This window comes from Cebus imitator, unplaced genomic scaffold, assembly GCF_001604975.1.
Source record: "Cebus imitator isolate Cc_AM_T3 unplaced genomic scaffold, Cebus_imitator-1.0 Scaffold248, whole genome shotgun sequence".
NCBI lineage: Eukaryota > Metazoa > Chordata > Mammalia > Primates > Cebidae > Cebus > Cebus imitator.
The window spans coordinates 372053-392071 of record NW_016107563.1 but is presented as its reverse complement, the minus strand read 5'-3'; the positions used below and the strand labels follow the sequence as shown (position 1 = coordinate 392071).

The following is a 20019-nucleotide window of genomic DNA, read 5'->3' as shown; positions in this document are numbered from 1 at the left end:
CAGTTTTTTCAAGCATGTGTGATAAGATTAAATACCTCAAGTAGCATATGTGACATACAGTAGATGCTCAACAAATAGTAGTTTTTGATTTTATTTTTGTTTTATTTCAAGTTAAGGGAACAATGTGGACAGTAAACAGAGAAGCGTAAATTCAGTATAATATGTAACCTAATTTGGATATATCAGAGCAGTTATGGACAGCAAGTTTTTTGAAAAAAGAAAGATAAAATGAAGAGTTGGAACTCTTGATTTAAAGTCTGATTTCCTGCCCAGCTTCTTTACTTGCTAGCTGGATAAAACTTAAGCAAGTTACCCTCTCTGCATCTCAGATTTTTTATCTGTAAAAACAGAAATAATAACAGAATCTACTTATAAAGCAGCTGGGAGAATTATATGAAAAAAATCCTTGTAAAATACTTACTACAGTGCATGTCACACACCAAACACTCAAGTTATATTTGCTACTATCATCATCATTACTATCATCATAAAAATCATTTCACAATTCTTAGGAATCTGTTCAAAGAAGAAGACACTATTTTCCACAGACTGTAAAATCTTACAGTGGTAGGTCTCAACCCTGTCAAACCCAAAGATTTATTTCTGCTATTGAATTATGAATGGGAGCAATGAGTTCACATACTTCATTGAAACAATGCTTACTGAATGTCTACTTTGTGTCAGAGTCAGGTGGACAAATTTACTTGATTTAAAGAAAGCTAGGAAGGAAAGAAACAAGGGGAGCCAGAAAAGGTAAAGAGTTCAGAAACAGGCAAAACCACACACAAAAAGCAAAGGTAGATTCAATTCAGAGACCCATCAGAGGTCAAAATATCAGCAAAGGCCTGTCACAAATCAGAAGGGAATAGCAAGGCAGAACAGCTTCTGCATAAGACCTGAAACTGAATAGCACAATGGATTCAATTGCTGATCAATCACAGGTCATTTGTTGGAGACAGAAGATGGGTTATTAGAGAATAGGAGAGGGGCAAGAGCTAAGGATTTTATTTTTTATATATTACACATCTGTTTTTCACTCACCTGTCTTTTCACATGAAAGCTGGAAATAATGAACAATAACTATGTTTTTAAAATCTTAACTTTTCTGATTCTCTCAGTAACACTGAAAGGCCAACTGGAAAGTCCTTTTTATATCCAACGTCTGTACCCCACCTCCTTTCCCCCACCCAGCATTGATTTGTGCTGTTTAAGAGCAGTCTCACAGAGAAGTCAGGCCCATTCTATAATCTTATGAGCTGACCACAGACAAAGGAATGAAGGATAGTGGAGAAAGCCAGGGCTCCCGGCACCCAGGGCACACAGTGGACACAGTCAACTGCAGTGCCAAGCAAGATGGCCAAGATCACTCCTTGCTTGGCATAAAAACCCCAAAGGATACCAAAAGCTTGGCAGTCTTCAAAAGCGTCTTTTGCTTCCTGCATGGGGTGGGGGAAACAGCTTGCTTAGTGGGAAAAACCATAGCCCAGGGCAAATCCGTTGGCTAGATTCATCAAAGAGATGGCTGAGACAGAACAGATCTTTCCTTTCCATATAGGAATGACTCACGAGCTTGTTTATTCAAAAAGTTACATCCTCCATTGAAGAGAGGTGGCTGATGGGAAAGCAGGATGATAATAATAATTGACATTTGTACTGGTCAGCCCACTCACACCTGTCCCTCATGTCTCTGGGCACAGTCACACAAACACACCACCAATGATAATGTGGCCAGTGTATTTTGTTTCATTCTTCCTTCCTTCTGCCACACAAATAAAGCAAACAACACAGTGACCCTTTTTTATTTTACTCTTAAGTCATTTTAGAAAGGGAATGTGCTTTATTGGTTCAAATGAGGACTGGGAATAAGACTGCATGGGTTCAAATTTTTACTCTGTCAAATTGCAAACTGTGGGACCCTGAACAAGTGACTTAATTGCCCTGGGCCTCTGCTTCTCTATCTGTAAAAATGGGGATAATAATATTACTTATTTCATAAAGTTATTATAAGGATTAAATTAGTTAGTACATGGGGAACAGTTCCTGGCACATTGTTAGTTCTCAGTAAATGTTTGACATTATCATTATTATTACTTCACAGATGGTTAAATGTTCTTCCATTACGGATCTTCTCTCATTCACTATTATCTTAAGAGGTTCAAATTAAACCATAAATGTAATTAGGTCTTTGGGGGAAAATATAATTATCCTATGAAAAACATTTTCTTTTCAGTCTAGGGAGATATTCTGGAACTTTTGAAAACTCTCTTTTAAATAAGAAGAATTTTGTAAGTATGGCTGTGTGTTTCTATATGTCTAAGGAATCATCTTTTTAAAAATATATGTGTGTACTGGAAAATAGGTCTAGACAGAGAGATGAATGGATACACAGATTGATATTTTTCTCTTGTATTAACCTACTTCTTTGCAATTTTGGAAACTCATAGCAACTGAAGAACTTGTCATTTTTCCTCAGTCCTGTATGTCGAAATTCACAAAGGCAAACAATCAGAAGGCATTAACAAACTGTTCTCTTCCATACCCTCTGTGTCTTTCAAACTTAAGGATACTAGAACCTGTAAATCCATTCTCTGACGTGTGAATAAAATTAACCAGTTAGTGGATTTTGTACCTCCTTTCAGCAGGGCAATTACTATTCTACTTTTAATGAAGACATGCTATTTTAATTTTGGGGGATTTCACTGGTCCATGAAATTCCTCTCCTACATTAACCCCCCCAAAAAGAGGAAGAATGAAACAAGTGCCTACTTATTTCCATACTCTTTGCTGTGTTGTACAATAGAAATGAAACATAATTAGATCTGACCGTAATCAGGGTTCAGCCTGTCAGTGATTCACCTCCTGGGTTGTTTTACTCACTGGGTAAAATGAGAACGTCATCTCCAGGGCCTGGAATGGTATTGTTGTGTCCTCCCCAGCCTTCTTCAACACCTTGCCATGTTTCGGGGAGGGACCATTTTAAAGCTGAGTCAGGTGCAGAAGTAGAAGCTAGAAAATAAAATGGCAAAAATAATTTTGAAAATCTAATTTATTGTGATAACTTCCAAATTTTATTCTTTTTTTTTCTTTCTTTCTGAGACGCAGTTTCGCTCTTGTTACCCAGGCTGGAGTGCAATGGTGCAATCTCAGCTCACCGCAACCTCCGCCTCCTGGGTTCAGGCAATTCTCCTGCCTCAGCCTCCTGAGTAGCTGGGATTACAGGCACACGCTACCATGCCCAGCTAATTTTTTTTTGTATTTTTAGTAGAGACGGGGTTTCACCATGTTGACCGGGATGGTCTCAACCAAATTTTATTCTTATTTTAGGATGCTAGTGGTATTTTCACCCCCAAAGAAGCTGCCTTTTAATATTTTGTAAGTTTCTGTACAAATATTTGTCAGCTAAAAAGCAAGTAATTATTCAATCCTTAGATTCCTCACTTCTGAAAAGAGTCCCACTTTTGTTATCATATATTTGTGTTTTGCCTTATAATAAATATGACATGCTTACCACGAAATATTTACAAAATGCAACTAAAGTTAATAATTGCCTACAATCTCACTACCTTGCAATAACTACCTTATATGTCTGTTTCCTTCCAGAATTTCTCAGAGTTTTTACGTAATTGAGATTATATAAAATCCTGTTCTTATTTTTTACATCCAGCTTTAATTTTTCTTAGCTTAGACTATTTTCCTATGCATTTTATAATATTATTAAAGTGCCTTGTAAATATAATTTTAGTGGCTACATATCACAATATTAAAAACCCCATAATTTACTTAATTCCTAATGTATGACATTTAAGCTCTTTCCACTTTCTGTTTAATTGTAAATAATGTAGTGTTAACTGTCTCTATGCAAATTTCTCAATAATCCTGATTATCTTCTTCAAATACATTCCTCAATGGAATGACTGAATCAAAGGTTATGTTCTTCCCACAGCTCTCCCTACATATTAAAGGCTGGGTAATAATCTCAAAACTCAGGGCAGCAACTTACACACAGATCATACATTCCAACCAGTTTTTATTGATTCTGCCTTTGATGATCAAATAGCATTTTCTTTTCAACCACCACATACTTGAAATGTAAATCTAATAATTTCCACTGGGGACTGTCCAATATTATATCATGCACAACACCATGCTGAATTGTATCTACCTGTTCTTTCCTGGGATATGATTACCGGCACGGAGACAGAGGGTAGAGATTGTCTCAAAAGGGTAGAATGAAAAGGCCTCCCTCCTCTTTTGAGGGGAGGGAGGGGATCACATCCATGACTTGCTAATTTCACAACATAAATAGTGAGCGCCTTCTCTATTAGAACTGCCCTTAAAAAGCAGGGATACAAAAAGGAATAAAATGCCACCCTTGCCTCTAAGGAGCTGATAGTGTTATGTCAGTACTAGGATAGAAACTCTACACGAGCACTGAGGGGGGTTCTTTTTAGGGTACCTGATCAAGAAAGAAAGTAAGACACTGCCAGGAGAAGCTTCCTGAGAGAGATAGTATCTCAGCTGCATTTTAAAGGCTTAGAAGTTACTCGGGTAAAGGGGTGGTTGTGATGAGTGTATGGCAAGAGAGTTGCACTGCAGACAGAAGGAGGAGCATGAGCCGATGCAAAAAATGGGAAGTCAAGTGGAAGAATGATAAGAAATTTGGTGTTGCTGAACCACATAGCTAGAAGAGAGGTCAATGTTAAGGTTGGTAAAATAACCAGAGGCCAGAGTATGAAGATAACAAAGATGGAGTGGCTAGAGGCTTCCAGCCCATTAAGATAGAAGTGGATGAATGCAGTCTGGGACATAGGAAATTTGGAGTACCTTTCTGGTCTCCAGACGAAGCTATACAGCAAGCGGTGGATGAACATGAATTAGATGGATGGAAAGAGCTCTGAGCCCGAAGATGAATTTGGCACGATCGGCCTAGAAGCCATATTTGAAACTCTGATGGTGGCTGTAAGAGCTCCAGAGGATTTTAAGGTGAAAAGAGAAAGGGCCTGATGTCAGAAATATGAGGAACACTTTGTTATTTTTTCTGCCAGACCCAATTCCTCAGTAGTCATGGTTTAAGTACAGCCCCAGGATAACCTAAAAGTATATAGATTGTGGTCAAGCAGAAACCATAGGCAATTTAATTAATGCAAAATATACCACACACCTTGGGAATAAGGCAATGTCTTGGAATAAGGGTCACTCAGTAAGAGGCTTTATAAATATTTCATCAACCCCAATACTGAAATACCTTTCTAAGTTTTCTCCCAATGTCGCCTCCTTCCCAATATTAGATCCAAAATACCCAGTTGAGGGTAGGGTATGGGTATTTGTCAGGGTGACCCCTAGTTAAAATTTGCCACTCAACAAGCAGCTAAGATTTTAGGTGGTCTTGAGCTTGATATACAAGCCAAATGTTGTCCTCCACATCTTTGCTTTTCATGTGCCCAAGTTTTCATGGTTCTGCCTCAAGAGGAGACAAGGCTTTTGAGAAGTTTGCAGGAGAGCTGTCTGCTAAAGGAGGATTTAGTATGCACAAATTTGTTTTGTTTTAATTGGGAGGCACTGAACATAAGAAGCAAGTAAGGAAAGAAAGGTTAACTATAAAAGACAATGAGTTGTTCACTGATGGGGGAAGGTTTGGAAGACGCAGGAAGGGATTAGTTAACTCTAAACAAGAGAAGTGCTGCCTGATTATCGGAAATCAAAGAAAAGAACAAAAACAGGTCTGTGGGAAAATTTAGGAAAAGAACACCTGCTGATCTGGATGCTCTTATATGACCATGGACAATATGTGCTCTTAGTATGAATATGCATTACATACTCATAGGGATTAACACATAGATTGATGGTTAACTCATTCAAACTTGGATTGACCCATTCAAACAGTGGAATGAATGAATGAACACAGATAGATATGTTCATTCATTCTTATTTTTGGCAAAAATGATATTGCAATCATTTTACTGTTTTACATAGAGCTACTCGTTAAAAAAAACATATTTAAACTTGGGCATTAACACATATACTACATACTGTGAGAATCAGGCAATGTCTTGGAAGTATGTTATTTAAAATTTCTTCCTAGTGAATGATATTGTACTAATTCTGTAACTCTTTGTGTTTTGAAATAGTTTTCTGTCCCAAACTATCTGAGCTAGGAAAACTGGCTAGATTTTAATATGACTCATAAATTAATCCATGCCCAATAAGGCAATTTAAACACATTAGAGGCTACATTGTATCGCAGAAGGAACACTGGGCTGAGTTGAGACACCTGAGTTCTTATCTAGACTCATATGACTGACTATTGATATGACTAAGTTTAATCTCTGAGCTTCATATCCCCATTTGTAAAATGAGACAACTGGATAAGATAGCCTGTAAGGTCCCTGCCTTTGTTAAAATCCACAACTCTGTGAATTATGGGCTTTCTATTTATCAGCAGTTGTAACTGACAGTTGTAATTGAAGCATCTCCAAGTAAATTGACCCCTTCTAAAAAGCTCTGAATGCTAGACACCACACCATCCTTCCAAAGAATCCTTAGTAGAGAAATCTTCATACTATGTGCTGAGTGACATACCACCTTGACTACAGATGGTTGAACCCAGAATGGCCATCCATAGGAGGTCCAATATCCACAGAAGTGGGTCTGGCATGAGAGCTACCCCAACAGGTATGTCCTCTACAGAATAGGGGCTGACCCAACCAATCAAATCTCTTCTTGGGGAATTTGAACCTAGAAACTTTCAGAGAAGATACAACTATACTTTTCCATGATAACAGTTACTTTAAAAGAACTGTGTTAACTGATTACTTAGTCATTTGACTGACATCCCCAAGAGACCATAAGACCCCATAAAGTCAAAGTCCATTCCATCTTGCCCATCATGGTATCCCTTGCATAAAAGGCACAACTTGCATAAAAGCCATTCAATAAACAAGGCATTTTGAACCACCTAAAGGCAAAGAGAGATGAACAAGGAACATAAAAAACAAAGTGTGGTGGCAGCTCAGAAAACATTCTGAAAACAATCTTGAATCACATTCTTCATAGTCCAATAAGAATGGAGTAGTAACCATCTGGATTATCATTTAGAGTTTTAGTCCAGTCCTCTTACCTCATTTATCTATTAATTTAAATAGAAAAAAAGAGATCATTTTCTGGTTAGCATGGGCTCTGCTCTGACATAGCACAAAAGTGCCACTGAAAATCAAAAGAAATTTCTGCCTTTGAAAATATTTATTCCTCCTGCAAATGCATAGTTAAATTGACACAGGATAAACAAAAACAAAAAATGAAACACATCAGAAGGTGCTTAGGAGACATTTAGTCTTTGAGAATTGGTTTTTTGAGTTAGAAAGATTTCACAGAACCATCTGACCTTTGAGGAGGGTTTGTTTACCCTGATTTCCTGAAATTACCAGGAACAATTAAAGTTTAGAGATACCCTGAATTTTTCTTTCCATTTGGAGGGGGCCTAATAGCCCATCTGCAGTTCTGGAGTCTTATGTGCACATATGGTCCATAATTTATGAAATGTGCTTATTTACATGTTTCAATTCTTACTTTCATTGTTTTGAAAAATAAATGCACCTTTATATCCTTTTTTGCCATGCAGATACATATTTTAGTTACAGGGCAATACAATAGAGAGTTATCAGACACAAAAGCTTTAGGACTGATATCTGCCTGTTTATTAACAGTATGACAAGAAGGAATTTGTAGAATTACTAGAGGATATTCTGCTATATTAGCCTCTTCTATTTGGAGGGTTAATACTCACCTGAAATAGTTGGGGGCATGCCTTCCTTCACCTGGAGAATTACTTGAACTCGGCCTTCACCTGAAACTAAACACCAAAAGCCACAACTTGCGTGTGATACAAAGATCATCTTTATATTAAAGATAGTCTCATGTGAGAAAAAAGGATTTAGGTTAAATTCTAGTTACCTAAATTTTCAAAACAAAAAAAATGAAATCCTTGTTAGTTAATCTAACAACTGATTTCCAACATTTGACTTTGATCATTTTCATTTGATTAAACTTAATTGCAATGAGGTCTCCAAGAGAATTGGCGCATAAATAATTAGAAAAAACAAAAACAGAAACAAAACCTTTAGCCATATGTGCTGTTGAGGCCAGTGGTGTCCAGCAGAGCATACACCTCAAATCCTATTTTCTCTCTATCATTTTGTAGGCTCAGCTCTTAGAATTCACCAATAGAGTTCAGATCATCCATGAAATGTATTTGCTTTACCTTTATCCAAACAAATTGTCCTTTTAATGAAGGCTTTTCCCCACCCCCATCCTCCTCCCATCTTCTAAGCCAACTGAGCACATTTAAAAGGCCTGGGGTTCATTAATTTTAAGTGTTCAATAAATTAGTGGAAATAATCAAAAGGCCTGATTCTTTCTGATAATGACAATTTGATGTCAGTATAAACCAGTAGATTAAGCTGGGAACATATGCTCCTTTGCCAAGAGAGGCTGCTATAATTAAATAGTGAATGCATCTACAAGGTGCTCTCACGCCTGATTAATTAGTAATCAGGTGCGCACACTCCATTTTTTGGTCACACCTTGTCTCTTATTGGTTAATTACCTTTCTGCCTTATCGTTTGTTGCATGAGCCACACCTCCCACCACTGGAGGGCCCCGTGTTGCTCAAGGCTGCATCCTCAAAGACTTGGTCAAACTCATACTCTCCACTTTTGTTCTCCCGGAACCCCAAACCCTTTCCTCCATCATAGATGAAATAAACAGGATCATGCTTTCTAATTATAAAACATAAGCAGCCGGGCACTGTGGCTCATGCCTGTAATCCCAGCACTTTGGGAGGCTGAGGTGGGTGGATCACTTGAGATCAGGAGTTTGAGACCAGCCTGACCAACACGGTGAAGCCCATCTTTACTAAAAATACAAAAATTAGTTGGGCATAGTGGTGCGCACCTGTAATCCCAGCTACTAGGCAAGCTGAGGCAGGAGAATTGCTTGAACCCTCTGGTGTGGAGGTTGCAGTGAGCCAAGATCACACCACTGCATTTCAGCCTGGGTGACAGAGCAAGCCTCTGTCTTGAAAAAAAACTAAAACAGGAAAAAAATAAAACATAAACTTCAGAATATTACAAAGAATATGATCCCCAAAGAGATTCGTGATGAGACCTCTTCAATTCTTCTAATCTTATTTTGGTCATCTTCTCATTTTAAAGTTTTTCTAAGGATATAAAACACTAGTTTGTGTCCTTCTCCTTACACTGCCACATCTTGAGAACAAGTGCAATGACAGGATGCTCTTGAAATGTTCTACCTTTATCACCACTTCCAAGACTTTGCTTAAATTGTTCCTTCACTCTGTTGCTTATTTCACCCATCTTTCTGCCTTAATACTAATAATAAAGCCACCAGTCAAGGTCTGTTTTTTAAATATGATCTAACTCATCCACTTCTGTTCACATTGATCTGTGCATCTTCTAAAGTTGAAAAGCACTTCTAAGTCCATCCTGTGATATTCATCCCAAACTTGTTCTCAATTTAATAAATATTTATTGAGCACCAACTGATAATTTAAGGTTACATCAATAATTAGCTTTGTCTTCAAATTTTTTGAGAGAAAGACTTTTCTCATGCATCTTATGCTATCAGATATGGCTAGAAATATAGATATTTCATTTTCATGGACCAATTTAGAAATCCTAGGTTTAATCTTGTATCTGTAGCTCTTTCTACTACATTGCACCAGTGGCTTCCGGGCTGAGTGGTGATTGACTTTCTTAAACCTCTACACATGCACAATGGTCCCCATCTCCAGGATAACCCCCTCCCAAACCAGACAAAACTAAAAAGTATGTTGAAAATCTATTGCTCACTTCATAAACACTGAGTGTGTGAATGCCAGTCAGTGAAGAGAAGTAGTTTCAGTATCAGAGCAGACAGAGAAAAGATAACAAAAGCAGGAGAAATTAGAAGTCTGATTTCCAATACCACTACCTCTACATGCCCCAAGTCCCTTTGGGGGCAGATGAGTAAGGGTCAGAGGGCTATCTCTTCCCAGTCATGGTCATGAGAGACAACAGTGAAAGGTGGGAAGAATGTAGGTGCTGAAGCCCAACAGCCTGGATCTGAGTGCTGGCTTTTCTGGTTCCTACACATGGGCCACAGACAAGTTATTTGCCATTTCTAAACCTCACTCATTTCATCTAAAAGCAGGAATAATCATACCGTCTATCTCATAGAGCTATTGGATAGAAAAGGTAGACTAATTCATGGCACATGCTTAGCACAGTGCCTGGCACATCATGAACAATAAATGTTAACTATTATCCATACTGTCATGGTGGCATGCTCATGATTCCACGTGCCAGTCAACAAGGCTCAAGAAATATGCTTTTACTTTCTACTCTTTTCACAGCTGTACCTAATCATGATGAGCTGTAGTATTACAGAGTTGTAAGCAACTAAACCAGATCTGCTAAAGTTTGTTAAGTGTGTCGACTCTATAAAGAACTGTAAATGTGAAGTGTCATTTCCAATTTGAATAAATACAAAGAGAGATGAAAATCATTTGAGAATGAAGGTATTGACTTGGGAAGAGTTTAAAAGCCTTACACAAGCTGTGATATTGTACATATGTTTTCTCAGTGCTTATGATTTCTGATTTTGTATTTGTAACATGAGAATGGTTAATCTTCCATGTTTATAAATGGAACCCCATTGTAGTTGATCCTTCCCAGATTGTAAGAAGATCTGATGCTCAAAAAGAAAAAAAAAAAGTCTTCGGGCCAATTATTGCCAATTTTTTCTGACGCATGCTATATGATCAAAACTTGAAGTAAACACAGACATCTAGGATGAAGAGGAAAATGTGCTAAGAAAATGGCTCCTGGTAAGAGAAAAGAGAGTGACTAAAGTATATGTGATACTAGGGCCTACCAGAGTAATGAGTTGTGTCTGACAAATTCTGTCCTCACTTAAGGCTCTAGGAAAGAGAAAAAATTAAGTAATTATCTCCCTAAGCAGGCCTAATTCTCTCTTAAAATTTTAGAGGGATAAATAAGCAACCATTTATTTAAAAATAAAAAACACATGGAATCTTAGTAGGTTATAGACTCCTTCCCTATTTTACTCTTTCATTCATATTCTCATTCTCGCTTTGTTGTTTTAGTTTATGCACATATTAGCACCTCTCACTCAGGCCACACTTATCTAGTGCATCAGCCACTGACTACAGAGTGAGAGAGCATAAAATAGCAACTGCAATTGGTATGTGCAAATGTCATGCAATCCCACCCTGACTCAAGACTTCTCTTTCTGTCTCTGTCTGCCCTGGACCCAAGAGCTCCAGCTCTGTCTTCCTGAGCCAGCTGTTGGCTCTCTGCATTTTCGCCTAATTCATCCACATCCTCTCTGTTACCTCCTCTGTTTCCTCCACATCTTTTCCCTGTCGTGACTCACAAATCTGCATACTCCTGCTGTTTCTCCTGTCCTGCTCAGTGAACTTGACCTCATTCCCCAGAAGCTGACCTCTTTGTCTTAGTCACAGAGAAGGCTTGCCTGTCAGTTAGTACATGGCAGCTAAAGCTTGATTTACAGAACCACACTCCTGTCTGATTTCAGCCTCAGAGACAGCCGTGGAAGGCAACTTGGCCCTCGTAAAGCATGGTCCTTTAAAGGCCTTCACAGAAATAGTATACGAAAATCCTGTTATTACCTCTGAGTCTTCTATTATCCCAGTATCATTCATTTATGAAACAGTAAATTTTTTTAAGGACAAAAGAAAAAGAACTTGATCAAGACACCAACAGATATGTCTGCCTTAGCCGAAATCCTGAAAGTTAGCTCAATTAAACCTTCTTAATTAGCTCAGAGAACAATAACAATTGTTATTCTGACTCAGAGCAATGTTTGTCATCCTTCTATGGAGGTATTTGTGATTTCCCAGACCCTGCCATGGACCTACAGAGCCCGAACCTCTCAGGAAGGTCCTGGGGATGAGCATTTCAGCTGTTTACTCACGAGGCAACCTTAAAAAACACAAATGTAAGGAACTAAACAAATTTTCTCATACTATACTCTCAAAATATTGTTTGTTCTCAGGAGCAAGTGAAGAGCGAGACCCAGCTGGAAAAGAACCTTATTTCACAATTCTTACTTTTCATCAATTATACCAAACCCTTTCAGACCACATCATATTCCCAAGATGTAAAATACACAGCGGTTATTTCAGAGGCATAAAAAGTTCCATTTTAGTATCTATAAATTGTAATGTATTTTAGAAAAAATAACTCATATTAAGCCCATGACTTCATGGATATTAATAAGAAAGGTTAGATTTTAAAAGTTAGACAGTATAGAAATTGATTTAAGAAAAATATTAAATAATCAGACAAAAGATAAAGACATGACAAAATTATGAAAATGGTACTAAAATATCTAAAGTTCAGGATTACAGTGTTAACTAAGTATTGTTTTTTCTTATAAATTGAAGGAAGAAGAGTTGGTTTATAAGGTTAGATATGTAAGCTCTGATTTAAAATAAGTAAAGATGGCATACTAGAAAAAGCATTGAACCTAGAGTCAGAAAAGCTGTTTGGATACTGGTTGTAACACCTATGACCTATGTGAATCAAGGCTAGCAACTCAGCATTGTTGAGAATTAACTCCTTAATGTGAGTGATTCCTAAAAGATGTATTTGATTCTAAGTTTCCTTCCCTTTCATTTCTCCTTTCTTTTCCTTTCCTTTCCTTTCCCTCCTTCCTTCTTTTCCTCCTTTTCTCCTTCCCTCCCTCCCTCCCTTCCTTTCATCCATCCTCCTTTCCTTCCTTCCTTCCTTTTCTCCCTCTCTTCCTTCCTTTTCCTTTGGAAAAGTTGTTTCCAACCAAGAGGCAAAATCCCCTTACACATCTTCAGCCCCTGTTCTGTTATCTATATTTTTGCCATAAAAGTTAGTATATTTCCTGAAGTCAATTCTCTACATTACTGGTAAAAATCCTTGGGGATCTTTGGGAATGAGTTTTCTATAAGAATGTAAATTAATTTATTAACTAGAATGCTATGGATTGCCTTAGAGGGCCTCAGCATGGGAATGGCTGCAGAGTTGCAAAAAGATTCTGATTCTGCTCTGCCTACAAAATCTTCCCCAAGAGATCAGGGGAGCCAGTTGACGCCTCTATCCTCCTTAGATCGTAAAATAATTCTTTCTCCAGGATTTGCAGGGAGTCTTCTAGACCAGCTGAAGAAGAGAATATCGATGCAAGCAGCCTGCTTGGCTCCAGGGCCCTCATTGCACTGAGGAAAGGAAATCTGGGCAGTGCTAGACAGGATCAGGAGCCTAGCCTCAAACCCAGGAAAGCATTCCTGAGTTTTAAGAGCTCCCAAGTTAACACCCATCTGCGTGATGAGACCTGAGTTCTTCTAGGCAACTTGGCACACACAATGAAGTCCATCTGCCTTTCCACGTACAGCCCTCTTGCCCTTTATTTGTGGTGAGGAGGACATTTGGACACACGTTTTGGCCAGCCTGGCTAGGCAAGTCCTTTTTTCAGATCAGAAGGTGGTGGTGCCGCAGGAGTCTCTGAGCTTCACAGGCAGACCTTCTCAGCTGCCGCCTCACACAATGTCCCAGCTCGGCTGCATCTCTGCAGCATGAGTGGGGGCTGTGTGAACTCGGGAGGGCAACTGTGAATGGCGCAGCATCTGATATGAATTTATCACCGGCTGCTGGTCAGGAGGGGGATCCAGCAAGGGGAAGGGGCTGTGAGTGTTTAATGCACGCTGCCACAACCCAACAGTTTGCCCTAAAGAGCCTTTTACCAATATAAAAGGACAGGGTCAAAAGTAAGTTGACCCCTGACAGAATGTACAATTATTAGAAGAAGGCTGTGTGCGAGCAGCTGCTGGAACCCCACTGACTCTGCATCGGGCTTCCAAGAGTCAGATTATGAATAATCAACTCAAGATTGTTTTCTCCACCCCTCTCAACCTCCCCTCTGCCTCCCCTCAATCTTCTCCTCCTGTTTCGGGCAAGTCCTATTCTATTTCTACAGGAAGAAGCATAGCCCTCCCTAGCAGCTGCAATAATTGTGTTCCTATTGTGATGAAGACCTCCTCCTGGCCACCCCCCTACAAGTGGCCATTGTGAGAGGAGAGTCAGTGATTATACGCTCCCTCTGATGTTTTGGGGGACCCAGCTGCCTAAGTGCTGACACAGGAGCAAGCGGAAGGCCAGGGAAGGGGCTGGTGGAGGTGGAGGCAAGAGGTGGGGGAAACCCACGTCTGTGAGATTGGACTCTGACATACCAGACCTTTTGCATAAGTCAAGCCAAGAACAAATGAGGCATTATCAGGCCTCAGTGTTGAGAGGTCTCATCTCCCTTTGAAGTGGAGCTGAGCATGGGGCTGAGCAGCTTTTTCTCCTTTGGACCAAGCAAACATCCTTCTTTTGATATGCTACATGCTCATTATCTCTGCCCCATTTAATGATTTTTGATTGAAGGGTGGCGGCTGGGATGCCGAGAGGATCGTTAGAGAGGCTCCATACAGCCAAGCCCATAAGAAAGGCTTTCCTTGTGCCTGGGCCTAAATTTGGAATTTCTTAACAGTGTGCGCTTGTTCTTAGCGGCAGATAAGGGCTAAGCGTGAAATTCTTAATTAAGCAATAAATAGAGAGTGGGGTGTCAGCAGATGTAGCCAGTAGCCATGGCAACGGGAATCACATGGGCAAGAGAGCTGAGACTTGATGTAGGCCTCAGGCCTGGGCCTGACTGACAGCTGAAGAATCCTACAAAGCTTGTAAACCAGATTAATTAGCTGACTAATTATTTCATAGCGTTAATGTAACTAAAAAATAAAAATAGTTCACCATGAACTGAAACATCCTTGGAAAAAAACAGCAGGGAAAGAGGCAGTGGGAAACTGGCTTTGTAAGGCAGAGACATGAGCAGTCAGTGCATCAAATCGCGTGATGGGAAAAATGGGCTTGCTGGATTTTTCTCCCAACTTTGCAAATATAAAAGAACACTTGTTATACAGTCATACCCATTCCCAAGCATGGCATAGAAGCTACGGTAGGGACACGCAATAATAGTTCATCATATTCATAATGGTTTATCACATCGAATATTGCCCCTGTGGGGTCCTAACACAAACGATAGTGCACATAAGTACTTTACTTGTGGTCTGTTTTGTAAGTAGCTCCTTGGGCAAAATTCTCAGTGGCTTTAGAAAGGCAACGTGAACTAATCTCCCTAACAGGTATTTTTAAACAAGCGAGGTTATCTTATTCTGTGGCTAACAATTGCTTAAGTGGCATCAGATTTCAATCACGGGAACAATATATCATATATGTCATATTATTGTGAATCTTAGTTGTCTCACAAAAATGTAATAAAATAGAGGGAGACCCTTTCAAAAAGGTTATAACATATACACTGAGTTTATGACACATGATATTGTTAATTTTCTATAAAGAAAGAAAAATTCTAGAGAAAGAATCTATCAGGAAAATGTTTACAAAGTAACATAGCATACTAACCACCCTTGAATATGTTTGGGTGTTTTGTGCCACAGTTCCAAAAGACAAGTAAGTATTCTTAACCTTGCTGTGTAAATAAAGCCATTGAGGCATGGAGCAATTATAACACCATGCCCCAGGTAAAATAACCAGCCAGCCACTGATTAAAACCCTAAGCCCCAAGCTCTGGCCATGAGCTTTCCAAAAAAACTGCACTCCATGAAACTGTTTGCTGAACAAAGACAAAACTTGCCTTGGTAGAAAAGAAAAATGCAAGGGTCAAAACATATTGTATGTGTAGGATTTTTTTCTTTGTCACTGGGGATCCATGAGACGTGTTCTCCCACAACCCTGCCTAGCACCCCCACCATCCTTTCTGGTCAGTGATCCAAGATTATTTAGTGGGCAGCACACTCTAGTGGACAGATCCACAGCCAGGAGCTAGAATGCCTGGGTTCAGGTTTTTTCCACTCTCAGCTGGGTCTAAGATGAGTCAGGTATCTTAAATCACGCATGCAGCAGCCAGAGAGGAAATGAAGATAATTGTGATTTTTCTAGAACTTCCTATCCTGGAGGATGTGGTAAAACAATACAAAAGATGGCCCACTTAGAAGTGGTCAACCAGTGAATGAAATTCAGCCAACTGTCAGTGAAGCAGTACTCTCAATGAAATGCCAGCCAAAAAAAGGAACCACACACACCCCAAAAAATCTAGTATGGAATTCTGTGGCCCTGAAAGAGATCAAGCAGCTTCCCTACAATAAAATAAACTTCTGTATACACCACATTCTCATGTTTTTCATCCCAGGAATATGCCCACATAGACTATGTGGTCTTAACTTTCACTATCTGCATAGACTGTGTGTTTTATGTAAATTATCTAAATCATGGTTCTGTAAGGGAAAGTGGTCTGAAAAAGACAGTTAAGTGAAAGTAACAATGTAATCAATATGCAAAACGCATGGCACAGAACTGCAACTCTACTCCTTGTACTCTTGCTTGGGTACCAGCAACAGCAACTACCATTATGGCCCTGGGAAATGCAGGCAGATACATGGAAAATGTGGAAGTCTAATCACCACCTTGCTATAGATCTTATAAACTTTATACAGATAATACCCAAAATTACAGCTAAATTTGCACAACCTGGTATTAGCCATGTGGTGCACTGCCATGGAGGAGCAGGGTGAGCCTCAGTTCCTCCTGAGTCCTCATACCGTCACTGTGACAGCCCAGAAATGAGAATAGAAGTGGATCATGTCAGCTATCTACTCCGTAAACTCAGAGGATAAAGGTGGCACCAATGATCGTAAAAGCTTCTGCTGGGAATCCCTTCAAGAAGCAAGAGTTCTCCAAGTTTATCAAACATTCAACAAATCTTCTGCGACTTCTTATTTCTTTTCCAACTCATATTCGAAGGAGGAGATACTAGGATATTCCAATACAAATAATTTTTAAAAAATAAATGTTATTTACCTAATAGAAGTGTTTTATATTAAGACATTCATTTGCATCATACATATGCACAGATACAGATGTACATGTACATATAAGCAAACATGTACATAGCTATTTACACAGATGTGCACTTACACCATATGTGTATATAATAGCGTTAACTTGCTATTAATTCAATTAATAATGTTATCAGAAGGGAAGAAAATCTATAGCGTCATGATTTGATTTTTTTCTTTGTATCATAAATGGTTTTTATTATGTTTAGCTTATTTGAGTATTCAAATAATCTTGAGGTTCATGAACAGAATATGACCTGTGGACAAGACAGCCTCTTTGGAAGCAGGCTAAGTAATGGAAAGAGAGCAATTGAAATTAAAATTTTGTTCCAGAATACATATCAATTGAATAGCCATAAAGCTAATGGCAACTATTTACTCTTATTTATGACTGTATTGGCTGAAGTGGTAAAACAATCTCAGGAATCTCTGTCCATTCTAAGCTTGTATAGTTTTAGGTTACATTTATGAATGCATCAAATCAGAAATAAAATTTGAATGGTACAATTCAGTACCAATAAAATATACAACAATCCTTTTGACAAAGACATTAAAAAAAAAAATACCAAGGAAGCAGCAGACTCTCCTCTCTGATGCTATTAAAATTTAACAGTTCTGGAGCTAGCCTGTAGGTCAGACTCACTTGTCTTATGGTTAGGCACAAGTGAGAGAGGCAAGGAACGGACTCAGGACCATTGCCTCACCTTCTAAAGCCATGGCCACCTTGGATTCATGGCAGAGGCTAGAACTTGTTATGCTAATAAGATCCCCTGAATTTGACCAGGATCTACTAAGAGCAATTTATAACAAAATTGTCATTCTGAAGATCTACTTAGCCAGATTCTCCTTTTTACACACAACTGTAGGAAATGGCCTCACAGTGAGCTGAGATTGGAACAAGTAGGTACCAGGGTGCTCAGAGTGACCAGTGCTGACATGGTATAGAAAAGGAACATGAAATAAACTCCAGGACATCAAATGAAGTGGATAGTCCTAACTCTCACACTGGGATCCTGTGAAACATGCACAGTAAGAAGATAAGAAAAACCTTTAACCTCTGATTCTGCAGTCACGGTAGGGTTCCTGATTCCTTCATCCTCATGCTAATCTTGACGTAAACAGACATGGTCCACCCCTGGTGTTCATATCGGCCCTCCATACTACTCACCTTCCTGACCTCAGATTTTCATCAAAGGTTTTTCTTCTTGCCTTCAACATAAACTTCAGTCTCAATTCAGCCTCTCTCTGCATTGACACCCTCTACCTTGCACTCTCTACTGTTCCTCATATCAATAGTCATAATCGGTGAAGCATTTTTTTCTTTTTATTTTTGAGATGGGGTCTCGGTCTGTTGCCCAGGCTGAACTGCAATGGAATGCTCATGGATCACTGCAGGCTCAACCTCCTGGGGTCAAGCTATCCTCCCACCTCAGCTGCCTAAGTAACTGAGACATAAGCATGTGCCACCATGCCTAGCTTTTGTTTGTTTGTTTTTTGTAGGGATGGGGTTTTGCTTTGCTGCCCTGGCTGGTGTCAAACTCCTGGACTAAAGCACAACATCCAGGTTACATGTGCAGTTGTTTCACTACAAACCAGTATGACATGCCCTAACATAAATTAAAGATATTATTAATAATAACTACCAATATCTAGTAAGCATGTTTTGTGGGCTAGACTCTCTGCTCAAGACATTTACATGTTATTCTTTATTAAATTTCCTATCCTTTGAGGTAGGCCCTATGGTCATACTTCTCTATACAGGAGGAGGCTGAGACTTAGAGAGACTCTGTGTATGCCAGCTGGTGAGTGTTGGAGCTGGGATTGAGACCCAGGCAGTCGGACTTCAGAGCACACTCATTCAACTGTAACACACAGCTCAGATCCTCAATACCTCACAGCACAAATGTCTGGAATTCAAGGGTGATTGGCAACTTCTGACTATGTGCTCCCAAAACATTCATCCAATTGGATACTTACCCAGATAGGTGAGTTGCCTCAACTGGCTACTGAAGAACCAGTCACAGCCTTGGTTCTGAGCTGGTGATGGAAGAAATGGAAGAGACAGACCCACTCGACTCCCACATTTTAGGAGGATGTCAGGGTAGGGCGGCAAATCTGTGTGCACCAGCCATAGGTAATTACCAGGAGCAAAGTTGTCAAAGGTTGCTGAGTACTGGAAGTGAAAGAAAAATGCAATAGTGCTCATTTATTAAGGAACCCCCCCATTCCACCGACTCCACCACACCCCCCTGTCAAAACAACCACAGAGAACGCAAATGGGGCAGTTTAGAAATCATGCAGTCAGACCCAGACTGTACTTTTCTTGTGGGAAATGGGCCGACTTAAATCTATGTCGTAAAAAATTCATAACTAGAGTGGCGAAATCAGACTATGAAGACTGAAAGATGTCATAATGTTCATCTTGTTTCGCAATCTCAATAACGGAGGAGAAAACCAAGGCCAAGACATGTAAACTGACTTGCCTCAAGTCAAACAGCTAGAAGAGACAAGGCCAGGTCTAGAATGCCTTTCCAGTTTTTCCCATGACTTGAAGAGGCAGGCAGTGATAGGCCTGTCATCCATTTATCACAATAATAGATAACAATGTTGCAGCATTTACTATGCAATCAGGCACTACTCATTCCAGTCATTCAGTCCTTGAAACAGTCCCCACCCCAACTGTTACTCTTACTGTCTCATTTTACAGCTGAGGTTCAGTAGCTTGCCCCATATCACAAAGCAGAAGAGTGCTGTGTCAGGACATAAACCTAGGGTATCCACCTCCAGAGGCACATCCTACTGTTCTCACTGCATGAAAATTCTCCAGAATGCTCTCACAGGAATCTCAAGCAAGGAAAGAGAAGTGTGCATCCTTTCTGAAAGCATGGTGAGAAGATCAAAAGCAATTCTGTTCTGAATTCCTCATAACCATGGCACGGCTGTCTCCCTAAGATACACTCTCATGGCTGTTAGGGGGAATATGTATGATGAGATAG

The 20019-nt window shown here is 39.5% G+C and overlaps 1 protein-coding gene across 1 annotated transcript in view; it reads right to left on the bottom strand.

Moving 5' to 3' along the window:
- The window catches only part of PKHD1 (PKHD1 ciliary IPT domain containing fibrocystin/polyductin), a 364705-nt gene that overhangs the window by 91167 nt on the left and 253519 nt on the right, over nt 1-20019 (bottom strand). The window contains exons 49-51 of the mRNA XM_037727929.1: nt 19001-19196; nt 7784-7849; nt 2878-3006 (exon numbers count right to left, since the gene is read on the bottom strand). Of these exons, the coding sequence (XP_037583857.1) occupies nt 2878-3006; nt 7784-7849; nt 19001-19196 (391 nt within the window). The remainder of the gene's footprint in view (nt 1-2877; nt 3007-7783; nt 7850-19000; nt 19197-20019) is intronic.